Source organism: Anolis sagrei, chromosome Y (genome assembly GCF_037176765.1).
Source record: "Anolis sagrei isolate rAnoSag1 chromosome Y, rAnoSag1.mat, whole genome shotgun sequence".
Classification (NCBI taxonomy): domain Eukaryota; kingdom Metazoa; phylum Chordata; class Lepidosauria; order Squamata; family Dactyloidae; genus Anolis; species Anolis sagrei.
In genome coordinates, this window is record NC_090035.1 from 34,953,246 (window position 1) to 34,975,499 (window position 22,254).

Sequence of the window (22,254 nt, forward strand, 5' to 3'; positions counted from 1 at the left end):
CTTCAGGCATAGCTAGAGCATAGTTTGCAAGTTTGGATGGAACACCAAACTCTGTTTTGTTGCAAAAGAGGACTACTATATGGTCTAAAAAGGGAGCTTACTCACCAAAGACCAAAATTCTGGATTCCTATTATATCTGAAACAGTCTTTTGAGATAAACTGACCAGATAAGACAGGATTTAACTGGGAACCAATTTTCTGTCCCTGAAATCTTCAAGGTCTACTTGAATTGTTAAAAACCCTCTCATGACCTACTTCGGATTTTGAAAATTAATATTTTTAATGTTAACTAAAAAGGGGCTCAAGTATTTTTTAAAAGATGCATCACCATGTCCTTTAGTGGAGGTGGGGCAGAAAAAGTCTGTAGATAGTGAAGTAATCACTGAAACAAACTTGGGAGTTCCGCGTTTTGCCTTTGCATTTTGTCAAGACAGGGAACAGTGGCAGCCAATGAGAGGTTGAAAGTGTATTTAAAAGCAATTTTCATATGCAAGCAAAAGAGTTTTCTGAGCAGAATGCAATTCACTTTTCATAAAATATGTTCTGTTGGCAAAAATGCCCCTAAAATATAATGTGTAATACAATAGAGTCTTATTATCCAACCTTTGCTCATCCAACGTTCTGTATTATCCAACGCAGTCTGCCTCCTGCCCGGATCCACAACTGTTTCAATATATTGCAATGTTTTGGTGCTAAATTAGTAAATACAGTAATTACTACATAATGTTACCTTGTAATGAACTGCTTTTTCTGTTGATTTGTGTTAAAGCATGATGTTTGGGTGTTTAATTTGTAAAATCATAACGTAATTTGACGTTTAATAGGTTTTTCCTTAATCCCTCCTTATCCAACATTTTCGCTTACCCAATGTTCTGCCAGCCTATTTATGTTGAATAAGCGAGACTCTACTGTGTTTGATACAAATTGGGTTTCCACTCCCCATTTTGCTTTTATTGTCCTAATTTATTTTAGTTAATTTTGCAACATTGTGCTTCATCTTTCCCAATATGCATTTTATTCCAGAAAAGATACAAACAATGAACAAACTCATAAGTGTGTGAATCATTGCTGGCAGGATTAATTAGGAACCAGTGTTAAACAACTATAAAATTTTAGTGTTAAATAAATTATGTTAATAACAATTGCTAATATAGAATTGATATTAAGCTATCAGTAGGGAAAATAGTTTGCATATATCCAGGAATCTTTCAGAATAAAGATGCCCATACTGTGGCTGTCACTTTTTCCAACTTCACTTTTCCACATACAGAACTTGAGTTGTCATGATAAGAGGAGCTTGACCTACAAGGTGTCAAAAAGATTGGGGCTAGGTGTTACCTTTCATGAAAGTGACCATAAATTACCTTGATTTAAGAATGTATAAAAGTGTCAGCCAACAAGGGAATAGTTTCTCATTTGGATATTTGAAAAAATTGGAGTCCCTTTCAAAATGGTATTATGCATATACAAATATGTGTAACTTTTCATCTAGAAGATCATTATACACTGCATCATTGAGCAATTTTGTTTAGTTGTACCACTACACCTTCAAGAAATGAATGTCTGAAATCACCATTATCTAACTCAGGGGTCCTCAAACTAAGGCCCTGGGGCCGGATACAGCCTTCCAAGGTCATTTACCTGGCCCTCGCTCAGGGCCAACCTAAGTCTGAAACAACATGAAAGCACACAACAACAACAACAACAACAACAACAATTCTATCTCATCAGCCAAATCAGGCTCACACTTCCTGTTGAAATACTAATAAGTTTATGTTTGTTAAAATTGTTCTTCATTTAATTTTTTATTGTTTTTAAGGGTTTTTTGCACTACAAATAAGATATGTCCAGTGTGCATAGAAATTCATTCATGTTTTTTTCAGATTATAATCCGGCCCTCCAACTGTTTGAGGGACTGTGACCTGGCCCTTTGTTTAAAAAGTTTGAGGACCCCTGATCTAACTGGTAGTTGTCACAATTACTATTACTTAGAAAACAAATTTGGAATTGTTTGTCAGTGGCCATACATCCACCAATCCATATGCAATCAGAGAACTTCAGTATATGTTCATAAATGCCTACTTTATAAGAAAAAAACATTGGTAATTACTTTTGTAAATTATTATCGACCTTTCTCAAACTCCTGTTGCCTCATAAAGTTTTGGAAGAATAAGATAATTAACCTATTGGAAGCTAGTACCAATAGGCTAATAGCTTTAGTTCAAGTAAATAAATGGTGGAATTTAGGTGTTAGAAAAGAGGAGTTGGGAATTGGCACAGTTCAACCTTCTCCATAGTGGTATCTTCGGACTGCATTTAGAAACCTTTTGTCATACCACTTTGTCCATAGTGGTGTCTTCGGACTGCATTTACAAACCTCTTATCGGTTTCCACTTGGTCATGGCATGTAAACCAGCTGTTTGCTTTGATCTAGCCAAGAGAGCATTTCATGCCCACTGACCTTCCATAGCCTCGGCAATGACAGCTGTGTAGCTCTGCTTTCTGGTTAGTTTGCTGTGGCTTTAAGACACACTCTCGCAGGAACAAAACCTGGGAAAGTATTCTCCAAAAAGTCCGGCTGTAGACTACGGTGGATTGTCTGGGCTTGAAGAGGAAGGGCTTTTCCTATGGTGATCCCATTCAGTATTGCAACTCAGCTCATGCAGTGCTGTTGACATTGCATACAAATTGGGCCTGACAGGAACCTTTCAGCTTTCTGCCTTCAGCCCGTTACAACAGGAAAATGGTTACAGGTACGGTTTGTTTGTGACAAATTGAAGAGTGATGTATAATCTTTCAATTAAAAGTTTGTCCTATGTTCTGAGGTTGTGTCAGTGAATAACAGGAGGTTGAAGAATATGTTTCTATGATTAGAGAAGGACGCTAGAAATGCATAGAGGAAACTTTGTTTGCTTGTGAGATTACAGTTAGGGAGATAACCCTTGTGAAATGACTTAGCATGATCATGGCAGAATCTGGAATCATTTAGGGAAGGGAAATCAAGAACTCATGGTTTTAATTAGTGGGAGATGATGCGGCATTGCATCTAAGAATGCAAGGGATAGCCTGTCTTCAGTAGTGTAATAGTGTGGTTCTTTTAAAAACCATAGCAGGAAATAGGGCATTGAGGCTATATGACTCAGTTTGGTGAAAAGCAGCAAACTTTAGATGAATTTCTAAGGATAAAGGAGAAAGGTGTACCACTTGCCAGTATTATATCACAAGTAGCTTGTAATGACTACAGTGTAGAGGAGGAATTAGTTTGGAAAGGGCCGGTTTGTTCCATATGTGCCTTAATGAACTTTAAACTGGACATCCCCTGATTACAGAATTGCCTGTTTCCTGTCGTAGTCAACTACGAATTGCACACATGGTATTCCTGCGCCTGCGCAGACCCAACTTCGGAACCTTCTAGAATTAAAAAGATGACATTTATGACATTGCCTGGCCCCGCCCCCCCTCCCCCCTCCCCCCTCCCCTCTCGAGTATATATAGCCCACGCGGGGCCAGGCCCCCTCAGTTCTCTTTATCCGCCCAGCGATTCAACTAGAGAACCTTCTTCGTGACAACTCGTAGGTAGACTTTGGTTTAGACTCGGACTGGCTATCGCTCTTCTCTAACTCTCTGACCCGGACTGTATATCGACCTCTCTTTTGCTACTTCCTTGATTGGTTTTGACGGATCGCCCTAGCATTGACCTAATGGCGACCACGTCTTTCAAAAAATGCACCCAGTGCCCCAATACTCTGCCGGACACGGATGGGCACTCTCTGTGTCTCACTTGCTTGGGGGAAGTTCATCTTGCCTGATGAAAACTCTTCCCCAAGATTTGGCAGTGTTTTCTGACTTGAGAGTGTGTCCAGAACATATTGTTGATATAAAGTGTGTCTTGTGAAAAAGGACAATGGTATACTGGAGAGGTAAAATCTCATTTGTATTAGCACATTAGCACACATCCCCCATCCTTCCAAGATAATGGAGAGATACCCCATTTTGTTTACTTTATTCATAATCCCTTATTTTAACTTATGTTGTACTGTATCTGTATGTGTTTGTCAAATGTTTTTGATATGGCCAATAGGCTAATCAATAAAACGTACTTACTTAGCGATTGGTATAGGAAGCTAAGGTAGGATGTTGAAAATAAATTGTAAAAGTAAGTATCTGTGTAATTATTCTGCTGTGATGGGTTTTATTAATAGTCACAGTTGGTTGATGAATAAAAAGGTGGAAATTAAGGAACCAGTGTTTGTGTGAGAAGGCAAAGGCAGAATGTGAACCATGGGAACTATGCAAGACCAGGTAGCTCCGCCCGCTGTTACAGGGCTCACTGGATACTGTCTATATACTTTCAAATTCTCTCTACCATCAGAGTTTAAAAACTGCTTTTGAATAATGAAATCTGAGATCAATATTTTCCCTACTTTTCACAACAACCTGGAATGTTCGTAACCCCTTTTTATTAATTAAGATATCTCTTCATTAAATGGAGAAGTTGTTCCTTAACAAGCAGGAGACTATTGAAAGATAGAGTCTAAGCAAGCAGGAGATTATTCAAATAGATAATATAGATAGACATTGTATCATTCTGATAAGAAATGTATGAGTAACCTTTGAGTCAGGCTGAGTTGGAAAAGATCTTCCATACCTTTTCACATGCTTATTAAACCCTATGGTGTGGTATCTTCATTTATACCTTCCTCTGTTCAGGAAGGGGGTTGTTTTTTTAATCTGTTAGTTAAGCACACTCTTGCAAAGGCAAGAGAATAACTCCATCTCCTTTTATTCTTTAGACAGAATTGTAACCTCAACTCATCTGTATCAGATAGAATCATAACTTCAAAGCCCTTTCATTCATGCATTGCCTCAGTTAATAAATATGCAGGCGCAGTCGGTTTGTGTTGGAGGGTCGCTGTACTCTTGAGGGTTAGTTGTAGAAACTCATCAAGCAGTCTTCTCCCTAACAAGTTATTGCTGGTCTAGGTTTTGTTCTCAGCTAGGAACAGAAACGGTTAGTTCTGACAGCCTGTTTGCTGCAGTATCCCATTCCAGCCACTCAGCACATCCCTTCAATATCTAAGAATAGAACTTACTAGTTCTGATGGTTGCTGAGGCACCAACAGTAGTAATAAAATTGTAGTTTATGTGAAAAATTGAAACCATCTAGGCCAACAATACCTATATTTCTAAAAGGATAAATTTTCCTCCTGTTAGATATCACTAAGATACAGAAGAGTATGACACGTGTAACCTCAATTTTGGAGGTTTCACAGATCCATATTCTATTTTCCTTCAGTGTGTATGATTTTGCTTTATCGTCTTTGTACTCACATGTTGTATGTATCTTACTGTGTTTTGGTTTTACTTTATTGTAATATGCTGTTGGGCTTGGCCTCATGTAAGCCGGCCCAAGTCCCCATTGGGGAGTTAGTGGCGGGGTATTAAATAAAGTTTATTATTATGTTTGGATCCACCGTCTGTGCTTGTTTGGTATAAGGCAGGAAACCAATGTGTATTGGGAGCTAGACTGGACATATTTTGAGAGAAATTGTACTCCTTCATTTAACTCTCTTGCAACTTGGTAAGAGGATAAAAATGTAAATTGGGCTTTGATAGACCCGTCGCAAACTAGCCTCAGAATTCAACAACGAGAGTACGCTGGCAATGCTGCCCTAGCAAAGGAAAAACCACTCTGGCGCGGAGAAAGAGGCAGAGAAAGGGGCGGGGAGAGAGGCGGAGTCTCATGACATCAGGGACGTGCTGGCACAGTTTGCTCCCGCAGGAGGCTAGTTTGCGACGGGTCATAATGATATGATGAACTAGATCAGGGGTCCACAAACTTTTTAAACAGAGGGCCAGATCACAGTCCTTCAAACTGCTGGAGGGCCGGATTATGATTTAGAAAAAAACATGAATGAATTCCTATGCACACTGCACATATCTTATTTGTAGTGCAAAAACACTTAAAGCAATATAATAATTAAAATGAAGAACAATTTCAACAAATATAAACTTATTAGTATTTCAATGGGAAGTGTGGGCCTGCTTTTGCCTGGTGAGATAGGATTGCTGTTGTTGTTGTGAGCTTTCAAGTCATTTCAGACTTAGGTTGACCCTGAGCGAGGGCCAGGTAAATGACCTTGGGAGGCCGGATCTGGCCCCTGGGCCGTAGTTTCAGGACCCCTGAGCTAGATGTTCAATACTTAGTTTAAGTTTATTCTGTTACTCAATGCCAATTAGATCCCAGTTACCTTTCAATTGGAAGCAGTAGTCATAACCCAGTACCTTCAGCCCATTTGCTTTCACTTAATTTTTAGTTTGTAGGAAGTTCTGTGTAAGTAGCTTAACATAGAAATAGTAGCTACTTAGGATATAGAAATAGCAATAGCACTAGTTTTGGATAGTGTGGGATGTAGTCTGAAATAGAGGGAATTGAAGGACAATTATATTACTGCATTTATAATTATTTGAATGAGAAGACACTGGGAAATAGGGTTTCTTCTTTAAAAAAATATTTTTTATCTTATCTTAGTTATTACATTTGTTATACATTTGTTTATAGCAGTTACATATTATTCAACACACTCTTTAACATATAATCTTATTATTCTGCTTAAGCATTTTTTTCCTTTTTTTCCCACCACTGTGCTCCCCTCCCCCCCATCTCAAGCCACAACTTTTACATATCGTCTGTCCAAAATCTCAATTCTTCTTGTGGCGGTATATTTATATATATTTATATATATTTATATATTTGCTTCACTTGTATACCGCTCTTCTCAGCCATCAGGCGACTCAGAGCAGTTAACAACCAGTATCAACAATACAATACAAAATCATTAATCATTTAAAACAGTAATATCCATTAATTAACATCAGAACATCAATACAACAATACAGAAAAACAACAATCCATCACGTCTCATCAATAGAATCAGCATCCAATCTCGTTGTCCATTAATCCATATTCCAGTAATCAATCAATTGTATTGCTTAGTTGAAAGCCTGATAGAAGAGGCAGGTCTTCACTCTCTTCCTGAATCCCAATAAGGAGGGGGACAATCTAATGTCTGTAGGAAGGGCGTTCCTACAGCCGGGGGGCCACTACTGAGAAGGCCCTGTCTCTCGTCCCCAGGCGTGCTTGTGTGGCCGGCGGGACTGGAGGGCCTCCCCAGACAATCTTAATGTCCTAACTGGTTCATAGGAGGAGATGCGTTCGGACAGATAGGTTGGGCCAGAACCGTTTAGGGCTTTAAAGGCTAAAGCCAGCACTTTGAATTGTGCCCGGTAGCAAATTGGCAGCCAGTAGAGCTGGCGCAAAAGAGGAGTTGTATGCTCCCTGAGTGCAGCTCCTGTTAGCATCCTGGCTGCCGATCGTTGGACCATTTGAAGCTTCTGAGCAGTCTTCAGAGGCAACCCCACGTAGAGAGTGTTGCAGTAGTCTAAACGGGATGTAACCAGAGCATGGACTACCGTGGCCAAGTCAGACTTCCCAAGGTACGGGCGCAGCTGGCGCACAAGTTTTAATTGTGCGAATGCTCCCCTGGTCACCACTGAAACCTGAGGTTCCAGGCTCAGCGATGAGTCCAAGATCACACCCAGACTGCGAACCTGCGTCTTCAGGGGGAGTGTAACCCCGTCCAACACAGGCTGTAACCCTATACCCTGTTCGGCCTTGCGACTGACCAGGAGTACCTCTGTCTTGCCTGGATTCAATTTCAATTTGTTCGCCCTCATCCAAACCGTCACAGCGGCCAAGCACCGGTTCAGGACCTGAACAGCCTCCTTAGAAGAAGGTGGAAAGGAGTGACAGAGTTGGACATCATCTGCGTATAGATGACATCGTACCCCGAAGCTCCGGATGATCTCTCCCAGCGGCTTCATGTAGATGTTGAACAACATGGGAGACAGTATTGAGCCCTGAGGAACCCCACAAGACAATGGTTGTGGGGTAGAACAGGTGTCTCCCAATAACACCTTCTGAGATCGACCCTCTAGGAAGGACCGGAGCCACTGCAAAACAGTGCCTCCAAGGCCCATTTCCGCGAGGCGTCCCAGAAGGATACCGTGGTCGATACCGTGGTCGACGGTATCGAAGGCTGCTGAGAGGTCCAGCAGAACCAACAGGGACACACTCCCCCTGTCTAGTTCCCGGTGAAGATCATCTACTAAGGCGACCAAGACTGTTTCAGTTCCATGTCCCGGCCTGAAGCCAGACTGTGCTGAATCCAGATAATCCATGTCGTCCAAGAATACCTGGAGTTGTGAAGCCACCACACGTTCCACAACTTTGCCGAAGGGAGGCATTAACCACCACCGTTACCCACTTGGCCAATCCCCCTCTGTCTTCCTTCAAAAGCCAGGATGGGCAGGGATCTAGGATGCATGTGGTAGGCCTCATTCCTCCAAGTATCTTGTCCACATCCTCGGGTTTCACCAATTGAAATGAATCCATCAAAACCGGCAAGCAGATGCTCCAGCTACATCCTCAGAGACTGCCGTTAATATGGTATCCAGGCCAGAGCGGATCAAAGCGACTTTGTCTGCGAAGAACCGAGCAAAGGCTTCACAGAGAGCTGCTGAGTTGTCAGGGCTCCCATCCTGAGTGGTGGGATTTAAAAGGCCTCTGACAACCCGAAACAGTTCAGCTGGACGGTTCTTTGCAGACGCAATAGTGGCCGCAAAGAAAGATTTCTTTGCGGCCTTTATTGCCGCGGCATATGCTCTTAAGAAGGACACAAACCATGTTCGATTTGGCTCGCTCGGATCCGAATGCCACACGCTCTCTAGTTCCCTCTTCCTTCGCTTCATCACTGCCAACTCCTCGTTGAACCAAGGAGCTGGTTTAGCTCGGCTGCTTGAGAGGGGACGTTCTGGAGCAATCGTGTCTATTGCCCTAGTCATCTCCCCATTCCAGAGAGTGACCAGGGCATCAACAGGATCACCTACCGAGGTGGTGGGAAACTCCCCAAGAGCCATCAGGAATCCATCCGGATCCATAAGCCTCTTGGGGCGAACCAGCTTAATGGGTCCCCCACCCCTGAGGAGGTTAGGGGATGCAGTGAGTCTAAATCTGACCAGGTAGTGGTCGGTCCATGGCAACGGAGAGATGGTCAACTCCTCAACACCGCCACCATGCTCCCATCCCTGACAGAAAACCGAGTCCAACGTGTGTCCAGCACTGTGAGTGGGGCTAGATACCTGTTGGGACAGCCCCATGGTTGCCCAGGTCGACATGAAGTCCTGAGCCGCTCCTACTAGGGTAGTCTCAGCGTGTACATTGAAGTCCCCCAGCACAAGAAGCCGCTGGGACTCCAATGCCAAGTTCGAGACCACCCCTGCTAGCTCAAGTAGGGAGACTGTGGTGCAGTGGGGTGGGCGGTACGCCAACAGAATCCCTATTCTGTCCCGGTCACCCACTCTCAGATGGACACATTCAAAATTGGTTGACTGCGGGATGGGGCCCCTGGTCAGAGGGATAGTATTTCTATAGACCACCGCAACCCCGCCTCCCCGCCCTCCGGATCTTGGTTGGTGCTGTACGGAGAACCCTGGTGGGCAGAGCTGGGTCAAATTTACACCTCCCTCTTCGTCCAACCAGGTCTCCGTAATGCACGCCTGATCTGCCCGTTCATCCAGGATCAGGTCCTGGATGAAAGATGTTTTTCCGTTGACAGATCTGGCGTTCAACAGCACCACCTTCAATTCGGAGGGACCGCCATCCTGGGTACACCGACTTACCACATCAGGAGACTGATTTATGGTTACTAAATTACCAAAGTCCCTAGGCCGAATTAATGGTCTCCCTTTCCTGCATCTCCCCCTCCCCATTATGGTTTCTATAGGGGCCCCTCGGCCGTCAGGACGCCCTCCCTCCTCCATGTCGCACTCCATTGTTATACTCTCAACCCATACTTCACACTTGATTGTATAATTTGTTAGTATTTCCACTTGCCGTACTCCACCCCTCCATTCCTTTTCTCCCCCTGCTCTATTATATCCAAACTTCTCAAAGCCACCCCCCCCATCCCTTCCCCAATTCGTTAACAGTACACTTAGCAAATACCAGGCGATAGAGGGCAGCATGGGTAATATAGTTGATACAGAATCACTAGAATTCGTAAAGTGCCAGCAGGTGTAAAGTGCTAGAGGATATAACTATTAAAGTGCAACGGGTGTCACAAGTTTATAGATAGTTAAAGTATCAAATTAAGATGTGACATGGAGGGGTTGGTATTCAAATGCCGGTTGTTAAGTCAGTAAATTAAAGTGCTGAGGTTGAGCAAATTAGCAGCACAAATTCATTTTGATATTATATTCACTTCAATGTTAATTCACAGGTTCACTTCAGAGTTAAGTTAGTAAATCAAAGTGCTGAAGTTAACCAGGTTAGCAGCACAATTCGCTTCACTGTAAGTGGATTAAAGTGCTGAAGTTGGGCAGGTTCGCAACACAATTTGGTATTTTAAAGTGCAATTATATTACAGTTCTTAATCTTCAGTCTTAATTGGAAATGGAAATGGGCATGTAATGGAGATGAAAATCCTTCTCAACCCCTCTCAACCCCCCCCCCCCAAGAATTGAACCCCAAACAGCAGAGAACGTGAATCCTCTGGTAATCAGAGTTCAGTTCACTGGGTAGTAATGGGTGATGGAAGTCCGGAAGGGTGAGGTAGAATGTTGGTCAAAAATAACGAGAATAGTGGACAGCTGCAGCTGTTAACCGGAGATGCTGGACATTCCGGAAGGTGATGCAATATAGATGACAGGAAGGTGATGCAATGCAGATGGTAGGAAGCCAGTAACGGATGTAAACACTGCCGCCAAATCACAGGCCATAAACCCTATAAACCACAGCCACAACACAACAAGAAGAATATGGCTGCAGGGTTTTCAGACAAATTGCCGTTCCCGATGATCTTTACAGGACAACCGCTCCTCAAAGACAGCGGAAGAGCCCTCTCCCATTCAGGGGGCAGTGGGGGATGTATTGGCTGACGAACTTCCTGCCCAGTGGACAAGTCCTCCGAGTAATGGCGGCCAGTATCTGATTGAATCACTGGGAGAGGGCTGAACAGCCCGATGGAATAGGGCATCAATAATCAGCCACCAGCACCCAGGCAAAAAGGTCTTCACAGCAGCAACAACGGCGCTCCGCGGCCCTCCGCAGCAGCAGGCAGGTCCTCAGCCCGGTTCCTCCACAGCCCAGCATGCACGCCAGGCGCAGGAAGACACAGGGGGACGCCAGGCAAGTCGAGCGCCAATGGAACGCCGAATAGATGGCAACGCCGAACAGATGGGGACACCGAGAAGTCGGGGCCCCAAGCAGCAAAGGAGGAGCGACAGCCCCGGCAGGGAACAGCCTCGCGGTGCAGACGCCCAGGTGAAAGGGGCTTCCTTGCCGGGGCAAACCGAGGCCCAGATGGAAGGGGGCGTCGACGTGGAGCGCGAGAGCCAGGCACCAAGCTGCAAACGGCGATCAGCGTCAGGCCGCACTCCGAGTCTCCCCCAGAAGGAGAGGAAAAGCAGAGGAAACGCGGAGGAAAACGCGGAGGAGCAGAGCCCAGCAGTTTGCACTCCAGCAGCCCCAAGATGGAGCAGGGGCCGAGAAAACAGCAAGCGACGGCTCCCAGGGTAACTTTCCTTCTTTATTTTTTAAACCATTTACTACAAATTTTCCACATACAATATCAAAATCACTTTGTTTCCATATACCTTTTTTAACTTTTAATATACACTTAAGCTTAGCATTTATTGCCAGTTTCCATGCTTCCTTGTACCACTCCTCTATTTGTATATTTATTTCTTTTTTCCAGTTCCTTGCTATGAGCAGTCTTGCTACTGTTAATAAGTTTGTTATCGCTTCTTTATCCTCTTTTTTCAATTGTATATTGTTATATAATGATAGTAAAGCTGTACTAGGACTTTTCTCAATTTTCATATTCATTATATCTTCTATTTCTCTAAATACTCTCCCCCCAAAATTATTTACATATTTACATTGACACCACATATGTATATATGTTCCTGGTTCTTGACATCCTCTCCAACAATTTTTGAGTTATTTTTATTTATATATGCTAATCTTACTGGTGTTAGATACCATTTCCATATTAACTTATAATAATTTTCTTTAACCCATATTGATAAATTTTTAGATGTCTTTGTCTCCATAATTGTTGCCACTCTAATTCATTTATTTTTATCCCTAAGTCTTCTTCCCAAACCTCTTTAAGGGTATTGTTTTTTGTGTTTCCTTCCTTTATTTCAATTATTATCATATATTTACTAGTTATTCCTTTCAAGTTTTCATGCTCTTCTGCAACCCTTCCCTCCTGTATTATTTGTTCAAATTGATTAAGTTTACTTCCATTTTTATTATTTTTTTCCCAATTTTAAGCCATTGTTGTAATTGTATACAATGGAACCATGTCAACTTTATTTCTCTAAACTCTTCCATATCCTTTCCTTCTTCATTCCAACCTTTGTCCAGTCCCCTATCTTGTCTAGATTTTTTTCCCTTAACTTTTTAACCATTACTTTTTTTAGATTTTTTTGGAAACTTCTTTTCCATTACAATTGGAGTTATAATTGACCCATCCTTTATTAACTTTCTCCTATATTTATTCCATACTTCTAATGTATTGCTCAGCATTGGATTTCTAATTTCCCTAATTTCTTTTCTCATGAACTATTTGAAGAATATATTCCAAATTTCTTCTTCCACTTCTTCTTACTAAGTCCTTACTAAGCCAATGTACTCCTTCTTTTTTAACCAATCCTTCTATAACCAATCTTAATCTACTCGCTTAATAATATTTTTTAATATTAGGTAGTGCTAATCCTCCCTCTTTTTGCGATCTATACCATAACTGTTTATTTAATCTATTTCTCTTACTACCATTGCAATACTTATTTATCATTAGTTGCCATCTATTTAGGTCTTCTTCTGTAATTTGAAGTGGCAGCATCCTAAATAAAAAATTTATCTTTGGAAGTATTTTCATTTTTACTAATACTATCCTTCCAAACCATGATAAGTGTATATCTTCATACTCTATTAACATTTTCTGAACAACTTTCCTCAATGTTACTACATTTACCTCTTCCATTTCTTTTAAATCCTTTGTTATTATTATTCCCAGATATTTTATTTTATTCTTAATTCTTATTCCCATATAATCTGTTTTATAAAGTCTTTTTCTTCTTTCCTTGAATAATTGAGTAGCATCATTTCTGACTTATTCCAATTAACTTGTAACCCTGTTGTTTTCCCAAATACCTCCAATTTTATCCATCTTATTTACTACATCTATATATATATAAATTTGTTAGGAGCAAAAGTAGTGAAAGAAGGAAAGAAAGAAAGAGGTAGAGAAGGAAGAAAGGAGAGAAAGGGGGAGGAAAAGGGGGAAGGAATAGGTAGGTACCTCTCTTTCATAATAGTCCAGATATCTACCTCAACTTTGATAAGTTTTACTATAGGCCACAGCAACGCGTGGCAGGGCACAGCTAGTTTTCTATAAATAGCAATGTGTCATCAGCAAATAAACTCACCTTCTATTTCTCCTTTTTTCCTAACCCTTCTATATTCTTGTCTTTCCTAATGGCATTTGCAAACTTCTATCACCATGGCAAATAAAATTGGCGACAGAGGGCAACCTTGTCTTGTTCCTCTTGTCACTTTTATTTCATTTGTCACTCGGTCATTTATAGTGACCACTGCTGAATTTCTTGAGTAATATTGTTCTAGAATTCCTTTTATTCTACTCCCCATTCCAAATTTGTTCATTATTTCCCTTAATGTTTCCCATTCAACACAATCAAACGCTTTAAAAATGTCTAATGATAATATCCCTACTTTTTTCTTCCCCTCTTTAGCCAAACAAATTTTATTTAATACTCTCCCTATCAAATTTGACATTTGTCTTCCTTTTACAAATCCACACGGATCTTTTTATATATACTTATACATGCATTTACTCATTCTATTGCCTATTATAGCTATTATATTGGCTATTTACTCATTCTATTGGCTATTATATTTGCATCCTGATTAACTAACGATATGGGCCTATATGACCCCGGGTCTGTTAAATCTTTATCAGGTTTTGGTATTAATATTATTAGTGACTTCCTCCATGATTCTGGCATTTTATCTCCCTTCATTATTCCATTATACAATTCTAATAATTTTGGAGTCAAAACTTCTCTAAAGCTTTTATAATATTCTGTTCCTAGTCCATCCAAGCCTTTCCCAACTTTTAAATTCTTAATAACTTCCTCTACCTCTGTCTTCTTAATAGGTTGTTCCAGTAGTTCTTTATCTTTCTCCAACCTACACTCCCAATTTTCCTCCACATATTTCCTGGTTGCTTCTATAGAGCTAGCTTTTGTTTGGTATATTTCATTATAAAATTCTTCAAATACCTTCAGGGTTTCTTAAACACACATTTAATCTAGGCACAATCTAGGCACATTCAAGGCCAGGGGGCTCCTCCCACTGTTATAGGGCTCACTAGATGCTGTGTATAAACATTCAATTCTCTCCACCATCAGAGCTTTAAAAACTGCTTTTGAACAACGAAATCATAAGATCAACTGTTTCCCTACTTTTCACAACAATCCAAGAGCTGTGGTTATGTTGGAACTCCATGGTTTCGCATTGATATGGCATTGGGGGCTGTGTGGTGGTGGTTGGGGTGTGGTGGGATGGGTGTGTTGTTTTGTGGTGCGTGCTGGGCAAGGCATTTAATTTCGTTGTGCAATAACACAATGACAAAGCTATTCTATTCTGTTCATGAACATGAAATCTCCAGGCTGTGATTTGCTACACAAATGTCACCATTACTCCACATTCATTATTTTGACTTCTGATTAGCATGACAGAGGTTAGGCTTATACTGCTTTTGAGTATATTCACAAAATGATATTTTAAGATTGAAGTTTAAGCACTATCAAATGGGCTGGGTGCAGGTATATACTCTTAAGTGGAAACTGTGGAGCAGACTATTCATCTAACTTTTTAAAAATTCTGCTGCTGCCACTTACAATTTGTGTGCTGCCTTTAATTTCTAGGTAAATGTACTGTAGAATTTTTATGAATGAAATGCCTCTCAGAAAATACAGGTTATGTGTGAAAAGTAAGCGCATGTAAGCCCTAAGGTTTGTGGTAGCCATTTGTACCTAATGCAGATTCCTGTGGGCTACTGCCAATTGGAGGCTAATGCATCTATTGTTATTTAATACTAGCTTGGGGACCTGGCGGTGCCTGGGTTATTAGAGAAAGGAATTGTATATCAATGTTGGTGTTAATCAGTTATTTATATGGCTCGCAGTGGTCTCAGGAAGTTAGTGAAGGTACTGTGAGTTCCATCGTCTGTGGTCCATCGTCCTCCAAACGGCACCAGGATGGAGAAAGGGTCATGGGGGCTCTGTGTGCTAAGTTTGGTCTTGATCAGTCATTGGATGAGGGTCACAGCAGTCTCAGAAAGTGAGTTAAGGTACTGCAAGTCCCATCATCCATAGTCTCCCTCAAACATCACCAGAATGTTGAGTTGGCCACGGGGGCTCTCAGTGCCAAGTTTGGTCTTTATTGGTATTTGGATGAATGTCACAGTGGTTTCAGGAAGTGAGTGAAGGTACTGCAAGTCCCATCATCCATTGTCCGTCCTCCTCCAAACAGCACCAGGATGTAGAGTCTCTCATGGGGGCTCTGTGTGCCAAGTTTGGTCTTGATTGGTCATTAGATGAGGGTTGCAGCAGTCTTGGGAAGTGAGTGGAGGTACTTGAAGTCCCATCATCCATAGTCTGTTCTCCCCCAAACCTCACCAGAATGTTGAATTGGCCATGGGGGTTCTGTGTGCCAAGTTTCGTCTTCATCAGTCATTGGATGTGGGTCTCAGTAGTTTCACTAAGTGAGTGAAGAAACTGCAAGTCCCATCGTCCATGGTGCATCATCCTCCAAACCGCACCAGGATGTAGAGTGCATCATGGAGACCCGGTGTGCCAAGTTTGGTCATTATCGGAAATTGGATGATGGTTGCAGTGGTCTCAGGAATTGAGCGAAGATACTGCAAGTCCCATAATCCATGCTCGATCCACAGTCAAACCACACCATGGCGTAAAGTGGGTCATGAGAGGTCTATGTGCCAAGTTTGGTGTTGTTCAGTCATTGTTGAGGGTCGCAGCAGTCTCGGAAAGCGAGTAGAGGTACTTCAAGTCCCATCATCCATGGAATGCCCTACTCCAAACCGCAGTAGGATGTAGAGTGGGTCATGGGGGCTCTGTGTGCCAAGTTTGGTTTTGTTCGGACATTAGATGAGGGTTGCAGCAGTCTTGGGAAGGGAGTGGAGGTACTTGAAGTCCCATCATCCATGGTCTGTCCTCCTTGAAAGTGCACCAGGATGTAGAGTGGGTCATGGGAACTCTGTGTGCCAAGTTTAGTCTTGTCGGTCATTGGTGAGGGTCTTGGTGGTCTCAGGAAGTGAGTGAAGTGACTGCAAGTCACATCATCCATTTCCAAATTTTTCCAAACCGCATCAGGATGTAGAGTGGGTCATGCGGGCTCTCTGTGCGAATTGTGATCCTGACCCATCACTCTTGACAGTTGTAATGGTCTCAGGAAGGGAGTGGAGGTATTGCAAGTCCCATCGTTCATGGTGCATCCTCCCCCAAACCGCACCAGGATGTAGAGTGCATCATGGAGACTCAGTGTGCCAAGTTTGGTCTTTATCGGTGATTGGATGAGGGTTGCAGGAATTGAGCAAAGGTACTGCAAGTCCCATATTCCATGGTCAATCCCTGGCCAAAAAGACACCAGGACCTAAAGTGGGTCATGAGAGGTCTGTGTGCCAAGTTTGGTCCTGATCAGTCATTGGATGAGGTTAACAGCAGTCTCAGAATGTGAGTGATGGGACTGTAAGTCCCATCATCCATGGTTCATCCTCCTCCAAACTGCAGTAGGATGTAGAGTGGGTCTTGTGGGCTCTGTGTGCCAAGTCTGGTCTGTATTGGTAATTTTCTGACCCAGCCCCCTCTGGCCTTTTCCTTTCCTCTCTTTGTTATCTCGGAACCTTGAATTTGAGGCTGGCCAATCAGAGACCAAATGCAAATTTCCTTCTGTCATGTCCCCATTCCTGTCATGAACCCTTTTCTCCACCAGGGGCTCCTGTTGAAGCAGGCCAATCAGGTTGCATATGCAAATAGCACCACAGCGGCAGCCATTCAGAATCTTGGAATTGAGGCTGGCCAATCAGAGACCAAATGCAAATTTCCTTCTGTCATGTCCCCATTCCTGTCATGAACCCTTTTCTCCACCAGGGGCTCCTGTTGAAGCAGGCCAATCAGGGACCATATGCAAATAGCACCACAGCAGCAGCCAATCAGAATCTTGGAACTTTCAGGCTGGCCAATCAGAAAGCCGGCACATACACCGCCACACATCCGCCGCATACAAGTTTTGACTTTTATTATATATATAGACTAGCTTGGGGACCCGGCGCTGCCCAGGTTATTAGAGAAAGGAATTATATATCAAGGTTGGTCTTTATCAGTTATTTATATGGCTCGCAGTGGTCTCAGGAAGTTAGTGAAGGTACTGTGAGTCCCATCGTCTGTGGTCCATCGTCCTCGAAACTGCACCTGGATGGAGAGACGGTCATGGGGGCTCTGTGTGCTAAATTTGGTCTTGATCAGTTATTGGATGAGGGTCACAGCAGTCTCAGAAAGTGAGTTAAGGTACTGCAAGTCCCATCATCCATAGTCTCCTCTACATCACCAGAATGTTGAGTTGGCCATGGGGGCTCTCTGTGCCAAGTTTGGTCTTTATTGGTATTTGGATGAATGTCACAGTGGTTTCAGGAAGTGAGTGAAGATACTGCAAGTCCCATCATCCATTGTCCGTCCTCCTCCAAACAGCACCAGGATGTAGAGTGGGTCATGGGGGCTCTGTGTGCCAAGTTTGGTCTTGATTGGTCATTAGATGAGGGTTGCAGCAGTCTTGGGAAGTGAGTGGAGGTACTTGAAATCCCATCATCCATAGTCTGTTCTCCCCCAAACCTCACCAGAAAGTTGAGTTGGCCATGGGGGTTCTGTATGCCAAGTTTGGTCTTCATCAGTCATTGGATGAGGGTCTCAGTAGTTTCACTAAGTGAGTGAAGGAACTGCAAGTCCCATTGTCCATGGTGCATCATCCTCCAAACCGCACCAGGATGTAGAGTGCATCATGGAGACCCAGTGTGCCAAGTTTGTTCCTGGATGATGGTTGCAGTGGTCTCAGGAATTGAGCGAAGATACTGCAAGTCCCATAATCCATGCTCGATCCACAGTCAAAACACACCATGGCATAAAGTGGGCCATGAGAGGTCTATGTGCCAAGTTTGGTGTTTTTCAGTCATTGTTGAGGGCCACAGCAGTCTCGGAAAGCGAGTAGAGGTACTTCAAGTCCCATCATCCATGGTATGCCCTACTCGAAACCACAGTAGTATGTAGAGTGGACCCTGGGGGCTCTGTGTGCCAAGTTTAGTTTTGTTCGGACATTAGATGAGGGTTGCAGCAGTCTTGGGAAGAGAGTGGAGGTACTTGAAGTCCTATCATCCATGGTCTGTCCTCCTCGAAAGTACATCAGGATGTAGAGTGGGTCATGGGGACTCTGTGTGCCAAGTTTGGTCTTGATCAGTCATTGGCAAGGGTCTCAGTGGTCTCAGGAAGTGAGCGAAGTGACTGCAAGTCCCATCATCCATTGTCAAATTCTTCCAAACCGCAGCAGGATGTAGAGTGGGTTATGGAGACTCAGTGTGCCAAGTTTGGTCTTTATCGGTAATTGGATGGGCATTACAGTGGTCTCAAGAATTGAGCAATGGTACTGCAAGTCCCATAATCCATGGTCCATCCCCGACCAAACCACACCAGGACTTCCTGTGTCTCACGAAGATTGATGGCTCCCCCCAAAATGTACTTCACTTTCATTTCATTGCTGGTTTTAATTCCTCTCTTTGTCATCTCGGAATCTTGGAATTGAGGCTGGCCAAACAGAGGTCATATGCAAATTTCCTTCTCATGTCCCAGTTTCTGTCATGATCTCTTTTCTCCACCAGGGGCTCCTCTTGAAGTTGGCCAATCAGAGACCATATGCAAATAGCACTGCTGCCCAGCCAATCGGAATCTTGGAATTTCAGGCTGGCCAATCAGAGACCACAGTGGCAGCCAATCAGAAAGCTAGCACATACACCACCACACTTTTGTCCTCCGCATACAAACTTTCACCTTTATTATATACTAGCTTGAGGACCCGGCGCTGCCCGGGTTATTTAAGAAAGGAATTGTATATCAAGGTTGGTCTTTATCAGTTATTTATATACTCGCAGTGGTCTCAGGAAGTTAGTTAAGGTACTGTGAGTCCCATCGTCTGTGGTCCATCATCCTCCAAACTGTACCAGGATGGAGAGAGGGTCATGGGGGTTTTGTGTGCCAAGTTTGGTCTTGATCAGTCATTGGATGAGGGTCACAGCAGTCTCAGAAAGTGAGTTAAGGTACTGCAAGTCCCATCATCCATAGTCTCCCTCAAACATCACCAGAATGTTGAGTTGGCCATGGGGGCTCTCAGTGCCAAGTTTGGTCTTTATTGGTATTTGGATGAATGTCACAGTGGTTTCAGGAAGTGAGTAAAGGTTCTGCAAGTCCCATCATCCATGGTCAACCCTCCTCCAAACAGCAGCAGGATATAGAGTGGGTCATGGGGACTCTATGTGCCAAGTTTGGTATTTATCAGTCATTGGATGAGGGTGGCAGTGGTTTCAGTAAGTGAGTGAAGGTACTGGAAGTCCCATCATCCAAAGTCCATCCTCCTTCAAACTGCAGCAGGATGCAGAGTGGGTCATGGGGGCTCTGTGTGCTAAGTTTGGTCTTTATCAGCCATTGGATGAGGGTGGTAGTGGTTTCAGTAAGTGAGTGAAGGTAATGCAAGTCCCATCATCCAAAGTCCATCCTCCTTCAAACTGCAGCAGGATGTAGAGTGGGTCATGGGGGCTCTGTGTGCTAAGTTTGGTCTAGATTGGTCTATGGATGAGGGTTGCAGCAATCTTGGGAAGGAAGTGGAGGTACTTGAAGTCCCATCATCCATGGTCTGTCCTCCAAACTGCACCAAGATGTAGAGTGGGTCATGGAGACTTGTGCCAAGTTTGGTCTTGATCAGTGATTGGCGAGGGTCTCAGTGGTCCCAGGAAGTGAGTGCAGTGACTGCAAGTCCCATCATGCATTGACAAATTATTCCAAACCGCACCAGGATGTAGAATGGGTCATGCAGGCTCTCTGTGTAAATTGTGGTCCTGACCCACCATTGTTGGCAGTTGTAATGGTCGTAGGAAGGGAGTGCGGGTATTGCAAGCCCCATCGTCCATGGTGCATCCTCCTCCAAACTGCACCAGGATGTGGAGTGCATCATGGAGACTCAGTGTGCCAAGTTTGGTCTTTATCGCTAATTGGATTAGGGTTGCAGTGGTCTCAAGAATTGAGCAAAGGTATTGGAACTCCCATAATCCATGGTCCATCCCCAGCCAAACCACACCAGGATGTAAAGTGGGTCATGAGAGGTCTATGTGCCAAGTTTGGTCCTGATCAGTCATTGGATGAGGTTAACAGCGGTCTCAGAATGTGAGTGATGGTACTGCAAGTCCCATCATCCATGGTTCATCCTCCTCCAAACTGCAGTAGGATGTAGAGTGGGTCTTGTGTGCACTGTGTGCCAAGTGTGGTCTGTATTGGTAATTTTCTGACAGAGCCCCTGGCCTTTCCCTTCCTCTCTTTGTCATCTCGGAATCTTGGAATTGAGGCTGGCCAATCAGAGACCATATGCAAATTTCCTTCTGTCATGTTCCTTGTTTCTGTCATGAACCCTTTTCTCCACCAGGGGCTCCTGTTGAAGCAGGCCAATCAGGGATCATATGCAAATAGCACCACAGCAGCAGCCAGTCAGAATCTTGGAACGTTCAGGCTGGCCAATCAGAAAGCCGGCACATACACCGCCACACATCCGCCGCATACAAGTTTTGACTTTTATTATATATATAGACTAGCTTGGGGACCCGGCGCTGCCCGGGTTATTAGAGAAAGTGGGTAATGGCGGTTCTGTATCTTTATTGGTCATTGGATGACGGTGGCATTGTTTTCAGGAAGTGAGTGAAGGTACTTGAAGTCCCATCATCCATGGGGGCTCTGTGTGCTAGGTTTGGTCTTTATCAGTCATTGGATTAGGGTTGCAGTGGTTTCAGTAAATGAGTAAAGGTACTGCAAGTCCCATAATCCATGGTCAACCTTCCTCCAAACAGCATCAAGATGTAGAGTGGGTCAGGGGGGCTCTGTGTGCCAAGTTTGGTCTTCATCGGACATTAAATGAGGGTTGCAGCAGTCTTGGAAAGGGAGTGGAGGTATTTGAAGTCCCATCATCCATGGTCTGTCCTCCTTGAAAGTGCACCAGGATGTAGAGTGCGTCATGGGAACTCTGTGTGCCAAATTTGGTCTTGATCGGTCATTGGTGAGGGTCTTGGTGGTCTCAGGAAGTGAGTGAAGTGACTGCAAGTCCCATCATCCATTTCCAAATTTTTCCAAACCACACCAGGATGTAGAGTGTGTCATGCGGGCTCTCTGTGCAAATTGTGATCCTGATCCATCACTGTTGACAGTTGTAATGGTCTCAGGAAGGGAGTGAAGGTATTGCAAGTCCCATCGTCCATGGTGCATCCTCCCCCAAACCGCACCAGGATGTAGAGTGCATCATGGAGACTCAGCGTGCCAAGTTTGGTCTTTATCGGTAATTGGATGAGGGTTGCAGGAATAGAGCAAAGGTACTGCAAGTCCCATAATCCATGGTCCATCCCTGGCCAAAACACACCAGGATGTAAAGTGGGTCATGAGAGGTCTATGTGCCAAGTTTGGTCCTGATCAGTCATTGGATGAGGTTAACAGCAGTCTCAGAATGTGAGTGATGGGACTGTAAGTCCCATCATCCATGGTTCATCCTCCTCCAAACTGCAGTAGGATGTCGAGTGGGTCTTGTGGGCTCTGTATTGGTAATTTTCTGACCCAGCCTCCCCTGGCCTTTTCCTTTCCTCTGTCATCTCGGAACCTTGGAATTGAGGTTGGCCAATCAGAGACCAAATGCAAATTTCCTTCTGTCATGTCCCCATTCCTGTCATGAACCCTTTTCTCCACCAGGGGCTCCTGTTGAAGCAGGCCAATCAGGGACCATATGCAAAT

The 22,254-nt window shown here is 43.6% G+C and overlaps 1 protein-coding gene across 9 annotated transcripts in view; it reads left to right on the top strand.

Annotated features, from left to right (window-relative positions):
- The window catches only part of LOC137095496 (dual specificity tyrosine-phosphorylation-regulated kinase 1B-like), an 84,962-nt gene that overhangs the window by 21,656 nt on the left and 41,052 nt on the right, over positions 1–22,254 (top strand). The window contains exon 1 of one of the 9 annotated variants that reach the window (XM_067462238.1): positions 2,729–2,753. The exons of 7 other annotated variants lie outside the window; for them this stretch is intronic. In XM_067462238.1, the coding sequence (XP_067318339.1) occupies positions 2,744–2,753 (10 nt within the window). In that variant the 5' untranslated portion in view covers positions 2,729–2,743. Of the gene's footprint in view, positions 1–2,728; positions 2,754–11,574; positions 11,635–22,254 lie in introns of those variants that run through there. One more of the 9 variants, XM_067462233.1, reaches the window with a different exon arrangement.